The sequence below is a fragment of the Cyprinodon tularosa genome, unplaced genomic scaffold (genome assembly GCF_016077235.1).
Source record: "Cyprinodon tularosa strain WSP-4 unplaced genomic scaffold, ASM1607723v1 ctg1082, whole genome shotgun sequence".
NCBI classification, from domain to species: Eukaryota; Metazoa; Chordata; class Actinopteri; order Cyprinodontiformes; family Cyprinodontidae; genus Cyprinodon; species Cyprinodon tularosa.
Genome location: NW_024037874.1, coordinates 80,702 through 95,887, shown reverse-complemented (window position 1 = coordinate 95,887; position 15,186 = coordinate 80,702). Strand labels below are relative to the sequence as shown.

The window sequence follows — 15,186 nt, the reverse complement described above, 5'->3', positions numbered from 1 at the left end:
CTCACTGTTACTGTAGAGCACGGTGGTGGAGGGATGGTGGTCTGGGCTTGTTTTGCATTGAAGTCTATCATAATCACTGCTCTAAATGACTAAATATTCTTGAATTGATGTGAATCTGTCAGCTGTCCAAGTCCAAACTGGGTCACCAGCAGAACCGTAAACCCAAACATAGCATGGCTGAAAAAAGAGAGACTTTATTCCAGAAGTTCATGTAAAGTTTTTTTATTCAATTATTTTCAGGCTGCCACTGATATCGACATGTTCATTATAAAGAGTTTATTTTATTTTAGCAACTCAAACCCAACATTTAGATGAATTACAGACAGTCTGGTGCTTTCTAACCTTTATCTCTTAGCTATGATGATAGAAGCCTTTAGAAGCTGAGTTACAACTGAACGATCCATCTGAGAGAAGGATTATCTCCATACGACGACACCCTCATAAACACTTCTGAGACCCTCAATCTGATCCCGCAGATGGAGCCCCGTCCTCCCAGCCCGGCTGTCCAATGAGGCTTCTGGGTGAGAGGAGGATTTATGCTGCTAATAATAGAGTAAACTAGATTTATTTCCAGGGAGGGATTCTGCTGGGGCCTATTTATAATTACAGAATCCAATGATACATCCCTCAGGGTTTATCGCCTGACCCGACTACCGGTACGCAGCTGACCGAGCAGCTCGCACAAACAGTGTGAAGACGCTGTCATCCTCCCTGTTGGACTGATGACAGCTCTGTGCCAAGATATGAGGTGGAGCGGCAGCAGAGATAAGTCACAGGGTGATATCTTGATGGACGCCCTGCTTTCTGTTTGCTGTTTTCTGCTGAAAAAAAGCAGATGAAGCGGCGAAGCTGTCAGCGCGCCCGCCACACACTTCATCAACAAGCAGAAATAAGTAGTTTTTTTAGCGATATTCATGCCAGTTTGGAGCATCGGCAGAGAGAGAGGCCTGTGCACAACATTATGACCACTGACAGGTCACTGAATGGTTTCACTCTGAGAGACGCCTGAATGTCCTGGATGGGATATGAGGAAAAGTCACTCCTCTGCTTTGCTAAAACACAACATGAACAGAATATACACCAAATCTGCTCTGAAGAGCAGAAGATCAGGATCCCGCTCCTCAGCACACCTCAGATCAAAACGCTCCATTGTTCCAGGACTCTATGGTTTGCTGTCGTAAGGTTTGCGTGGATGAAGAGTCATTCCAAAAAAGTTTAAAAAATCAATCCTCTGGACCTTGTTTCCAAGTTTGAAGACGTTTCTCTTCCATCCAGGAAGCTTTTTTAATTAAAAATGTCAGAAATAGCGTTTAGTTCCAGGTTTTATCCAGCAGCCCAACAAAGCCTGGTTTTAGTTTAGAAAACATGCAAATAGAAACGGATGAACGGGCCCCCCCCTTTGGAATGGGGGTCGTTTGGCTTCTTTGTTAGCCTGCAACGACGCCAGAGTGTTTGCCAGTTGTGGGTACTCCAGCCAAGCTGAGTTTTTTGACGAGTAAGACTGAGTTCTTGTCAACCAGAGTTTTTACTTTGTTTTTGTCTTTGCCTCTCGGCAGGAAGTCATCCTGCAAACTGGATCTTTCGGATCTTCTCTCCCTGGAAGGATCAACTGAGCCTCAAACTGAGCTGGGATTCAAACTGGAGGTTTGGATCCAGTTTCCCTGAGAGGAAGTTGAGTTTACACTCTGAGCAAGTGAATCATCTCCACTACGACCCGTTCAAGTACCGCAGGAAATCTGAGTGGCAGTCAGTTTCTCCGTTCACCTACAGCCGACCGTGTTCTGGGTAAACCCTGCTCCACCCTCCACTGAATCAGACTACTCTGGAAAGCAACACACAGATTGGACTCAAAGATTCTTCAACTTCTCTGGAAACTTGAGTCTACAACCAGATCCTCTTCTCCAAGTCCACGACTGAAATTTCCCACTGAGCCTGAACTAGTCGTTGTGTGTTCCCCACACCTTCCAGTTCCGGTTTTGACAGTGTTTAGAGCAGCACTGGACTCATCACATTATTCTAAATAAACCTGTTAAACTTTTCCGTGGTCTCTCTGTTTTGGTCTTCTGCATTTTTTGGGATCAGATCTTTAACTAAATCATGACAGGCGGGAAGGAATCAACTCAAATGTGTTGTAGGTTTTTGAAAGCTGGACTCTGAGCCAACCCCCCCCTTCTGTTTAAGGTTGATTCAGATGGCTTTCTTCACGCTCCTTTAAAACGACCTGTCTTCTTCTTTGTCCATAATGTGAACATTCTGGTCCTTTTGAACAAAGAAAACAGGTGGTGGAACCTTTTGTCCGTTTCAATTTGCATGTTTTCTAAGCAAAAACAAGGCTGAATAGGCGCGGTCTTCCATTCCCCTGTAAAATGATTGGAGTTGTGATGATAGCCCCAACCCGGGATAGCCCTTCCCGCTAACCCCAACCCCTTTACAGAGGAACAGAAGCCCTTGCCTTTTAAAGATACAGGTGAATTGTGGAATGGGCAGCATAACAAACGCTTCTATTACAGTTCTAAGGTGTTTCCAGATGAATGAATAAACTACACGGGGATTTCCTTGTTGAAAACTGGTCATCTTTATGTGTTACTCTCACCCTGTCAGTGTCATGAAGTTTTGATTATGGGTTGCACAGTAGCAGCCATTCAAAATGGCCCTTCCCAGTCAAACGCCAGCCGAATGGCAACCTATTCCCCTGCGAATCCCAGCAAAATCCCCTCCAACTTCCAGCCACCGGCCACCTGAGCGTGCATTTCTTTTACTCTGAATTACGGGGTCTGACCAGGAGATGCCGCTTCTCTTTAGATCTTAATGTCCACAAATCATGACATAAAGAATATTTTAGTGCAGAGATTGATGTTTATTAAGGAATTGAAGGGGAGCAGCCAAGGAAGGTGGGGAAATTTTTAATGGCTACTACTGTAATTAAGCAACGGAAGCTTTTTACATGAGGTTTTACTTTGATGTGCTGCAGAACAAAAGGCAACAGACTCCGATACAGGAGACGGGTTCTGATTTAGATCAAAGGTGGTTCTGACCCGGTTCAGAGAAGAACTATGATTGATTCCTAACGTCGTGAATAAAAAGTTCAATATTAGCTTAAAATGCCTGCGGTCAACCTTTAAAAGCCTTAAATGCAACTGGTTGCTCCTAAATCATTAAGAGATCATCGCCCCACTGACCCCCCCTTCATTCCTGACATTCCTCCATCTCTGGCATCTGATTGGTGAGCGATGAGCTCAGCCATACATCCCATACAGCGTGTCTCATACATCCCTGTTTGATGTGTAATGTCCATCTGACACCAGGCGGTCGCCACGCCGACTGCTGACATCCAAATGTGACGGACTCTGAGGAGATGTTTGGAAGTTTCTGCTATTTATTGCTCCGCCATCATGGACCTGTCTCCTCGCGGTGACATCACTGCATTTCCCTCTGCATACTGAGCATGGCAGAGATTAAACGAGGAGAGATGGATCCCTCTGTGTTTAACATTTGGTTCCAAACACGCTGCATGAACGGCTGCAGCTCATTTAAAAGGTGTTTACTTCCCGCTTTCTACCTGATAATTTTATAGAGTTAATTAAAAGCTTCTCTACAGGCCAATTTTTCCGGATTTAACAAATTAAACAACTTTGGGAACAAAAACATATTTTTATTCATGGCCTATATTTAGAGAAATCCTTTTTTTACATGGATACAACAACACTAAAAAGGATTTCTATTAATAGGGGCTCAGATCACAGGTGTTGGACAGAATTATACTGTATATACTGAGATAGATATTCGACGAGAGGGCCCACTCTGATTTAAATCCCCCACTTATTTAATTCCATAGAGCCTCACAGAAAAGAGACAATAACAATGACAAATATATATATATATATATATATATATATATATATATATATATATATATATATATATATATATATATATATATATATATATATATATATATATATATATATTCTTGTAAGAACCAAAATCAAAGGTAAAAAATAGCACAATAATAAATGAATATTTATCATAACTTTGCAAATAAGCTAAATTTGATTTAATTTATTGATTTAAAATTTGATTTTAAAATATTTAGGAGCCAAAGTTGATCCATTCACATTTTTTTTGTTCTAAATTCCTTTTCTAATTAAATATTATTGATCAGTAAATCACAAAAAATGGTTGTCTTTAGTTTTTTAACATTTAATATAATCTTAATGTATAGATTCAGATTTTGAAGATAATTTAAGATGCAGAAAAAAATACTCAATAAAAAAGCATAAAGTTGATTTAATTTAAATTTGAAGTTTTTGTGTGTTTTAAATGAGATTGATTGAAAGTCTCATATTAAACATGCTGAACCTGTAGGTTCTATGAGAAAAGTCTAGATTTATTTTCCCTTTAATCCACCAAACAAACATCTATCTGTCATTTTGTTCCATTTCCTTTTATTTTCAAATCAGTATTTCAGAATAAATATCAAATTATAAAGGAGTAGGCATGTGAAAACCAACACCCTCTGGACAGGGGCGGATTTAGGAAATGTGGGGCCCTAGGCAGAGACTGGCAGGGGCCCTCTGAATGGAGAAGACAACACATAGAACAGCCCCATTCTCCAGATGTAGAAATGTTAATAGAATAGACATCCATTATCTGTTCTAGGTTGTGTCCCTCTCTTCTTGTCCCTTTTCTTCTTGTTTTCCTCTCTATGTTTTGTACTCAGCTGACTTTTCATGCTGTCTCTAAAGGAATGAAAGATTTTTTCATTCAACAACTGCTTGTTTTTTAGTTTTGAAAAAAACAAACTACATACAAAACAAAAGCTGTTGTACTTGTAGCTCACATGTTTCTCTTTATGTGGCCATTTTTTGAATTTTAAAAATGACTCTCAATAACTAATTATTTTTATTTATCTGTAAAAGTACCAAAATACTGAAAATCTTTTCCAGCCAAACATTAAAACCTCTGATCTTTGACCCAGTTTTAACGTTTTGTCCAGAAAGTCTTTTACAGCTCAGATATGATGAAGGTGACTGAACTCCACTCCATCGGTAAATTGGCTAAAAGGCAAGGCAAGGCAAGGCAAATTTATTTGTATAGCACAATTCAGTACAAAGACAATGCAAAGTGCTTTACATGATTAAAATATAGGAAAATAAAACAGAATCAAAGCAAGTAGGAAAACAAATATATAAAATGAAATAAAAAATGCAGAAACAAAAAATAAAATAAAAAAAATTGGACTAAAGAAAATAAAAAAGTTGAACTAATGATGTTTCAGTTGAACTGTTTAACTAGAACAGTGGAAGGCAAGCCTAAACTAATGTGTTTTTAGTCTTGATTTAAAGGAACTCAGGCTTTCTGCACTTTTACAGTTTTCTGGAAGTTTGTTCCAGATAAGTGGAGCAGAGGAACTAAATGCTGCTTCTCCATGTTTAGCCTGAATCAAAGGTAAATTATTATATATATAAAATGCAATAGAGTTTAACATCCTGATATACTTTCTAAATAAATAAAAACACAATAAAACATGATAAGAAGACAGAATTAAGGTGTGAAGCTGATTCAAAGAACGGCTTTAGAGTTTCCATGACCTTATCAGCAGAGTGACGCCTCTTCCCCTCCTCTCTTTGCATGCAGACGCACTGATGCCCAAACTGGGCAGGAGGACAGGAGCTGAGAGGCTGCAGCGTGCATGAGGGCGGTAACACGACCCCAGCTGAGCGGCTCAGCCCATTCTTTATGTCTGCAGACGTTTGACAGCATATATAAGAGCCAGAGGCTGCAGAGAAGACAGACAGACAGACAGAGAGGGACGCTCGCCATCACTGCAGGACACCAGTGGACCTAAATCTGCCCCCAGGCTGCTCAGAACTTCTCACAACCAGAATGGGACTGCTGAGTGTGGAGGAGCTGGTAGGTTCTCCTAAGTTAATTGAGAATGAAGGTGTGCAGGATCAGAGACAGGCTTTCATTTGAAATTAAAAATCCTCCTTAGCTCAGACTTTACTGTGGATGCTGCAGCGTTTAAGTGCATATGTTGTGTTTTGATATTTCAGTCCCTAAATTAAAAATGTAAGTCTAAATAAGTGAACATCTCTTAAATTAAGTGCATTTCTCTTGAATCGAGCAGGCAAGTGAGACACTTTGGCAATAGAACAAGACGATTTACATTTAAAATAAGAAAAAAAAAGAACTGCAGTCTCTTATTTCAGGTGCATAACATCTGATTATCTTATTTTAAGGCTAAATACCATAATTCCATTGGCGAATCGTCCCGGTTACCCACTCAAATTAAAGATCAATACACTTATTTTAAGATTTTTTTAATGTATTTTGGGATCGTTTTTGCAGTGTGGATGTTGCAGCGTTTAAGGTCATGTTTTGTGTTTTGATATTTCAGTCTATAAGTTACACTGCAATCAGTGAGTTTATTCTTTAATTAAAAAGGTAAGTGAGACACTTTGGCAATAGAACAAGACGATTTACATTTAAAATAAGAAAACACAATTGCTTTGTCATATTTCATGTGAATTTTATCTAGTTATATTATTTTAAGAGTAAAATAGTCATTCCATTGGCAAATCATCTTATTTACCTACTCAAATTAAAGGTAAATATACTTAATTTAAGACATTTTTAACGTACTTCTAGATCATTTTACAGTGTAAATACTTCACTGGAAAAAATTCTAAATAAGTAATTTTTTTCTTGAATTGAGGATATAAGTGGGACACTTTCCTAATGCAAAAAGACGATTTACATTTAAAATAAGAAAAAATGATTGCATCGTCTTATTTCAAGCGCATATTGTCTTATTTTAAGAGTGATAAACCACGTCCACAGGCAAACTATCTCATTTACCTGCTCAAATTAAGGCTAATAAACTTAATTTAGGAAATTTTGAGTAATTTCTAGATCATTTTTGCATTGTTTAGCGTAAATTGATTAAAGATTCTACATTTTAAAATCCAAATTTGTTCAAATATTCCTTACATCTTGTAAAATCCATGAGGGCGGGGGTTTGTGTGTCTCACCCTTATGATTCCCTCCTCCAGGTGACTGGAAAGAGGTCAGAGGGCAGAGAGGCCAGCGACTTCCAGGGGGGCGCGTACGAGGCGGCCGTCAACCAGGAGAAGCAGGATGAGCGGGGGTCGCTGGCAGGAGGAGGTGGGCCGCAGGAGGAGCGGGAGGAGGTCAGCGTGGCGGCTCTGAATGTGAGTGAAGCAGCAGCTTCCTTCTCCTTCTTCACATCAGTCAGCAGCTGGTTGCTCGCTGCCTCTGACATCTAACTGGCTCTAAACAAAAAAAACATCTCAGTCATTTCTACAAGATTAGGAAACTAATCTAAAGGGAAAAAACCAGGAAACATTTTTACACCGTTTTACTTTTAACTTAAAATAACACATATCAGACCAATGTTTGCTGAAGACAATTATAAAACATTAAATCATTATCTAATGTTTATCTTAAAGTTTGCTTTCAGTTAGTTTAATAAGTTACCACATTCTAATTCACAGTCAAAACATTACACTGGAAAAAATAGAAATCTAGAGAAGTCATTTTTTCTTAAAATCAGTGCATTTGTTCTTGGATTGAGGAGATAAAAGAGACATTTTGCCAACGGAACAAGACAAATTACACTTAAAATAAGAAAACTTAATTGCATTGTCTTATTTCAAGTGCATTTTATCCAAGTATCTTATTTTAAGAGTAAAAATAATCATTCCATTGGCAAATTATCTTATTTACCTGCTCAAATTAAGGGTAAATACACTTAATTTAAGACATTTTTTCTTATTTCTAGATCGTTTTTCCAGTGTAAACCTTTAAACTCTTTTACACAAGGAAAAAAGGGATAAAAAGACAACTAAAATTATTTATCTTTAAGAACTACGCTGCAAAAACAATCAATAAATAAGTAAAAATGTCTTGAATTAAGTGTATTTAGCCTTAATTTGAGCAGCTAAATAATATTACTTGCCAATGGAATCTTTTATTTATTTTTACTGTATTATTGCATTTTTACTTGAAATAGGTCAATGCAACTGTTTTTTTCTTATTTTAAGGTTAATCTGTCTTGTTTCGTTGGCAAAGCGTCTCACTTTCCTCCTCAATAAGAAAATTGACTTACTTAGGTTTCTATTTTTGCAGTGTGCAGGAATCAAATTGTCCCAGTATGAGGTTGAATCTAAAACAATCTGAGAGCTTAATGTTTGGGTTTTTCATGTCTAAGGTGGGGAAACATATTTTTCTCAGAAGTTCAAATTGTACCTCGATATACGGAAAAGAATTAGGGCCACAATTTTTTTTTTTTAAAGTATTTCAGTGTAATATGAGGAAAAATTCAAAATTCTGACTTTTTTCTGATATTAAACTGAAATAATATTTAAAAAGAAGTTAATTTTTTTTCCAGTGGCCCTAATCCTCTTCCGAGATTCAGAACTTTAAAAGAACCACTATATTCTGTGGCATATTTTCTGGTGGGAAAAGCTCACCGAACCCTGGAAACGATTCTTTAAAAGCACTGGAGTGATTTAAATGGGAATCTGCTCAGATCTGTGCAGCAGCAGCCGTGTGGTTGGTTGGTCCATCAGAAGCTCTCCTCCAGTGATAAAACTTATTCAGATCCAGATAAGAACACCTTTTTCTTTTAATTTTAGCCTTTAAAGTGTCATTAGTTTTTTATTTACTAAACATTTTTATGATAGTTGTTATAAAAGATTATTTATTAGTGGAAAAACTTTGTTTCTGATCAAATCTGACGTTACATGTCAGTTTTATACAGCTTCTACTCATTTAGCTTTTATTAAATACAGATTGGATCATTATAATAAGCTACTGTTGAAATGGGACAAAGATTGCTTTGTTTTTAATAGTGTATCTAGCGCCCTCTAGAGGTATGCAAACGCATAACATTTTATTAATTAGTGACTAAAGTTGGTGATTTAATCCTTTGGCTTTTAAGACAATCATATTATTTCTAAACTGAATATCTGCAGCTAGATATAGATTTAAAACTAATTGTTTGTATAAAATATATATATATTTTTTTAGAATAAAGTGCAGCAATAAATATTACAGCCTCTAAAGGTCAAAGGCCACTTTAATGGGACTAACAGCAAGCTTTCAGGAACTCCAAAAAAAAGGGGTTGGGGCTGCGAAGATAGCTGGAAGAAATCAACTCTATCGCTGCATTCTAGGTTTTTGGTCCAGTCTTGGTCGTAGAGGTTGTGTTCTTTGTTAGTTCTTTCTTTTTGACTAACCGCGTACCATCACACTGGAAAAACCATCTAGAAATAAGTAAAATTAAAACTTAAGTGTATTTACCCTTAATTTGAGTCAGTAAATGAGATAGTTTGCCAATGGAATTAGTATTTTTACTCTTAAAATAATATAATTAGATAATATGCACTTGAAATAAGACAAAGCAATTGTGTTTTTTTAGTTTAAGTGTAAATTGTCTTGTTCTATTGGCAAAATATCTCCTTTACCTCCTCAATCAAAAAAAATCACTTATTTTAAGAAAAAATGACTTATTTCATTTTTTTTTCCAGTGCAGGAAACTTATCTTTGATTCTGTTAAACTTTTTCAAAGTTTACTCCATAGTTTGGGGTTGAAGCTGTTTTGCAAGTTAACTTGTAACCAGATGCATTTATTGGTTTATTCTGAGCATCTTCCCAGCATTACCAGTTTGCTGTGAGAAAGGAAACTTTTTTATGAATTACTTTCTAAAACTTGCATGTTTCCTGCCAGAACGAGCAGTTAAAGTTCTGTGTTGGATCGTCTGGAGTTGAAGAAACTTTCTGTTTTGTTTTTTTCTCTGACAGACGGATAGAAGCGGGAGGCTGAAGCTGGAGACGGTGGATGATCTGTTCAACATCCTGCAGCTGAGGAAGAGGAGGAAGGAGAGGAAGTCTTCTGTCTGCAAGAAAACTGAACCGGAACCAGAACCGGTGGTACGAGCGTTCTGCTCCCATTTCTACCGCTTCCATTGATGAAGCTGAAGATAATAAATGTGCTTTTAGTCGACTGAGATCTGGACTCATGTTAGATGGACTAACAACGGGTCATAGACCGGACCTGCACAGGCCAGCTGACAGGTTTTCCAGGGCCCCGGGACAACACAGTCATTTTGGGCCCCCCCCCCCCCATCTATTGAATTTAATGCACTTGTTAAACTTTTCTCCTCTTCATAGGAGAACAGCCAGCATAGCAGGGAAAACATTGTCTTTTTTGAGCTGCTGTATATCAGGCAGTTCCTAACTATTTCCCCTCCATTGTGGGAAGTAGAATAGATACCTAAAGATTTCAAGACAGGAATTTTTTTTTACTAGAAATTTTCTCAATTTTGGGACAATATGGTCTGATAAAGAGTAGAATTATATACATGTTTAAGCCAGAATGATTTGACATTTAAAAAGAGTTTCCTACGACTTTAAAGAAAACATATTTAAAATCTGCAGTGTGTTCCTTACAGCCAGAGACGGTGGACGAGCAGCTCTTTCTGACGGCAGTCATGGAGAACAAGCTTCCTGTGGTGGAGAAATACCTGAGCGACGGAGGAAACCCCAACGCAGCAGATCATGTGAGAGACAGACAGCAACATGGGACTCTACACTGGAAAAACCATCTAGAAATAAGTGAAAATGTCTCAAATTAAGTGTATTTACCTTTAATCTGAGCAGGTAAAGGAGAAAGTTTGCCAATGGAATGAGTATTTTTACTCTTAAAATAAGATAATTAGATAATATGCACTTAAAATAAGACAATACAATAGTGTTTTCTTATTTCAAGTGTAAATGGTCTTGTTTCACTGACAAAATGTCTCCTTTACCTCCTCAATCCAAGAACAAATGCACTTATTTTAAGAAATTTCTTTTTTTTTTTGCAGTGTAGAGGTTATTCAGGAAGGATGCAAGAACTTATTTTTATTTTAATTTTTTATGTCCAGTTTCAGAGAACGGCTCTGCATAAAGCTTCCTTCAAAGGACATGTGGAGGTGATGAGAAGACTTCTGGAGGCCGGAGCTGCCATCCAGCAGAAAGACAAGGTCCTACTCTCTGCACTGGAAAAAAAAATAAATCTAGACAAGTCCTTTTTTCTAAAAATGAGTGTGTTTTTTTTAATTGAGGAGATAAATGAGACACTTTTCCAATGGAACAAGATAGTTTATATTTAACATTAGAAAACACAATTGCATTGTCTTATTTCAAGTGCATATTATCTAATTATCTTATTTTAAGAGTAAAAATACTCATTCCATTGGCAAACTATCTCATTTACCTTCTCAGATTAAGGGTAAATACACTTATTTTAAGAAATGTTTCCTTATTTCAAGATAGTTTTTGCATTGTAGACTCGTTCTGACACCCAGGTGTGTCTGTGTTGCAGCTGGAGGCCACAGCTGTCCACTGGGCCTGCAGGGGAGGCAGCCTTCCAGCCCTGCAGCTCCTCCTGGACCAGGGAGCCAAGTTCTCCAGCAGAGACAAGGTCGGTGCTCCGCTGTTTCTGTCTGCACTGTAAAAAATATATTCTAAATAAGTATTTTTTTTTCTGAAAATAAGTGCATTTTGTCTTAAATTGAGGAGGTAAGTGAGATAGTTTGCCAATGGAACGAGACAATTTACATTTAAAATAAGAAAAAGCAACTGCATTATCTTATTTCAGGTGCATATTATCTAATTATCTTATTTTAAGAGTAAAAATACTCATTCCATTGGTAAATCGTCCAATTTACCTACCCAAATTAAGTTAAAATACACTTAATTTAAGATAGGCTATTTTTACTTATTTCTAGATCATTTTTGCAGTGTGTGCTTCAGTCCTGTATTGATAGACGGGTCTTTCTATGATCTGCTGATATTTGCTGTCATTACGCAGCTTCAGAGCACGCCTCTTCACGTCGCCGTGAGGACCGGACACTGCGAGTGCGCCGAGCATCTCATTCACTGTGGAGCAGACGTCAACGCCAGAGACAGGGTGAGCAACAGATCTGTTTTCGCCTTGAATGCTGCAGATCAGCTCTTATTGGCATCATCTGATTGTAGCTGTTCCTCTCTGACTGAAGGACGGAGACACGCCGATGCACGATGCTGTGAGGATCAACAGATTTAAGATGATCAAGCTGCTGATGATGTACGGGGCCAGCCTCGGCACGAAGAACAGCGTAGGTTCAGCATGCTTAGGAAACATCCTGCTGGTTATGACACATTATTCCACCTGAAAAACAGGCCAAGCTCCAACATCTAGAAACAAAGGTGTTGATGGCAGCAGCACAGCTGATATTTCTCTCCAGGATGGAGTCACAGCCAAACAGGAACAGACCAGATGAAGCTACTATGAGAAAAAGCAGAGAGAGCAGAACGTTAGAGATTGAACTAACAGATTCTGCAGAGTGGGAGAATAGAGATAGAATGAAGCAGAATGATGAAAAAGGGGTCCCTATGTCCTCCAGCAGTCTAAGCCTATAGCAGCAGAACTATAGAGATAGCTCAGGATAACCTGAGCCACTCTAACTAGAAGCTTTATCAGAAAGGAAAGTTTTAAGCCTAGCCTTAAAAGTAGACAGGGTGTCTGCCTCACGGACTAAAACTGGTAGTTGGTTCCACAGGGGAGGAGCCTGAGAACTAAAAGATCTGCCTCCCATTCTACTTTTAGAAATTCTAGGAACCACTAGTAAACCTGCAGATTGAGAGCGAAGTGCTCTGTTAGGAACATAAGGAACAATCAGATCTCTGATATCAGATGGAGCTTGGCCATTTAAGGCTTTATATGTGAGAAGGAGGATTTTAAATTCTATTCTGGATTTAACAGGAAGCCAATGAAGAGAAGCCAGGATAGGAGAGATATGATCTCTCTTTTTCATTTTCATTAGAACTCTGGCTGCAGCATTTTGGATCAGCTGAAGGCTTTTAACTACAGTTTGTGGACTTCCTGATAGTAAAGAATTACAATAATAGAAATAATACAATAATAGAAAAGGATTTAGTTTATTATTACTTGTGTCTTGGTTTGAAAGTATGAAAGAACAAAATCCTTGCATTCTTTGTGTCTTTAACTCTATCTGAACAGGAGCAAATGAATAATTTTAGTTAAATATCTGATCAACCCAAACAGAGTTGGGATTAAAACTGTTCCCAGCTGATGCTCCTGTCTACCTTTCCAGTAACCTTCACAGTCTTTGTTGCTTGTCGTTTGCAGGATGGAAAAACTCCCCTGGAGATGCTGTATTCCTGGCAGAACGGAGCCAAGAGCCTCTTGTGCAACTTCAACGAGGAGAAGCCCTGATCTCCTGGATGATCTGCATTTCAGCTCCTCTGCAGAGACCTGCCTCCATAGATCAGTAGCCAAAACCTATCCGGCCACTTTTTGAACTAAATTCTGCTTACTGAGTGATTTTGGGTCTGATCTCCATCAGGGATCTTTCAGCAACAATGTGACGTCCAATCAGGATGCATTTGTGGCGTCAGCTGGACGTTGCTGGTCGGCGCCTCAGCTGACAGTCTGGAAGGGATTTATTTAGTTTTTCTTTATTTTAATCTTAAGCTGAGTTGAATTCAGTGACGATGCACCTAAAAGGTGATTAATTTATTGATAGAGCCTTTATTTATTGTCGGATATGTTGTGTTTTATTTAATCTAACATAGAAGGGCTGCCTGTGTGTTGATCAGCATCTGAAGCTGATTTTCTGCTTTTGACGAGTTTATGAGAAGCAAGAGAGAAAAAAGTAGGTTTAATCTTCCGGTCAGACAGAATCTCTCCTGTTTCCTTTCTAGTTTTTTTTTATTAGAACATCTTGAACAATATGCAAAATTTAACAACAACATGCAGTTCAAGCCAAAGCAAAAACAAACAAAAAATGCCTCTCACTATCCTAGTTCTTATGCAACTGGTCACATTTCCACATATCCTCTTTAAGATTTAAGTTTAGCAGTATATGTCCTCAAAATAAAATTGTCTTAAGGAACTGTGATTAAATCTGATAGAACTCATACGACAGAAAAGACAATTAGAAGAAATTTATTGATACAACTAGTTGGTCTTTGGCGCTCAGACCTCGGCAGGAAACATAGTGCTTCATTTTGATAGATATGCATGAACAGGAGCAAAGAACAGGGCTGTTCCCCCCCCTGGTCTGAAACTGGTGGTGGAGTGGAGATAGATGGAGTTGGTCAGTCTGTAGCCTGCTGGTTGGAGTGGAGATAGATGGAGTTGGTCAGTCTGTAGACTGCTGGTTGGATTGGAGATAGATGGAGTTGGTCAGTCTGTAGACTGCTGGTTGGAGTGGAGATGGATGGAGTTGGTCAGTCTGTAGACTGCTGGTTGGAGTGGAGATAGATGGAGTTGGTCAGTCTGTAGACTGCTGGTTGGAGTGGAAATAGATGGAGTTGGTCAGTCTGTAGACTGCTGGTTGGAGTGGAGATAGATGGAGTTGGTCAGTCTGTAGACTGCTGGTTGGAGTGGAGATAGATGGAGTTGGTCAGTCTGTAGACTGCTGGTTGGAGTGGAGATAGATGGAGTTGGTCAGTCTGTAGACTGCTGGTTGGAGTGGAGATAGATGGAGTTGGTCAGTCTGTAGACAGCTGGTTGGAGTGGAGATAGATGGAGTTGGTCAGTCTGTAGACTGCTGGTTGGAGTGGAGATAGATGGAGTTGGTCAGTCTGTAGACTGCTGGTTGGAGTGGAGATAGGTGGAGTTGGTCAGTCTATAGACTGCTGGTTAGAGAGACGGTCTGCTGAGCTTTATGGGGAGATCCAGTGGACTGTGTGAGCTGATACTAGAGCTTCACTCAGGGACCTGGAAGATGGAAGTCCAGCTGGATAACACAGGTTGAGAGAACCTGTCCATGATGAGCAAGCATGAAGCGACAGTGGAGAGGAAAAACTCCCCTTTGGGAAGAAACCTCTGGCAGAACCAGGCTCAACATGGCGGTCTTCTGCCGGACCGGTTTAAATGAGACATGAAAGACTCGTCTTTCATGTGATTAAAGTTAGATCTAAAGCGCCTCCTATTCATTCTGACAGCAGCTGTCTGAACTGTGGTCTGATCCAAGATGGCCGCTCTCTAGGCATGTCTGCCAGCGTCCAATGAGGCGTCTAGGTAAATAATGTCTATGTACCTATCAACTCCTTAGTCGATAGACTTTATTTTTTTGTAAACTTGTTGTATCCCTTATGAAATCTTTA

The 15,186-nt window shown here is 38.8% G+C and overlaps 1 protein-coding gene across 1 annotated transcript; it reads left to right on the top strand.

Moving 5' to 3' along the window:
- Window positions 1–5,756: 5,756 nt before the first annotated feature.
- Window positions 5,757–14,116, top strand: LOC119787726 (ankyrin repeat domain-containing protein 1-like). Its single transcript, XM_038291759.1, has 9 exons — window positions 5,757–5,913; window positions 7,056–7,214; window positions 9,829–9,957; window positions 10,479–10,586; window positions 10,953–11,051; window positions 11,393–11,491; window positions 11,882–11,980; window positions 12,069–12,167; window positions 13,202–14,116. Exons 1-9 carry the CDS (start codon window positions 5,887–5,889, stop codon window positions 13,286–13,288), a joined length of 906 nt encoding a protein of 301 aa, XP_038147687.1. The 5' UTR covers window positions 5,757–5,886; the 3' UTR covers window positions 13,289–14,116.
- Window positions 14,117–15,186: the final 1,070 nt, after the last annotated feature.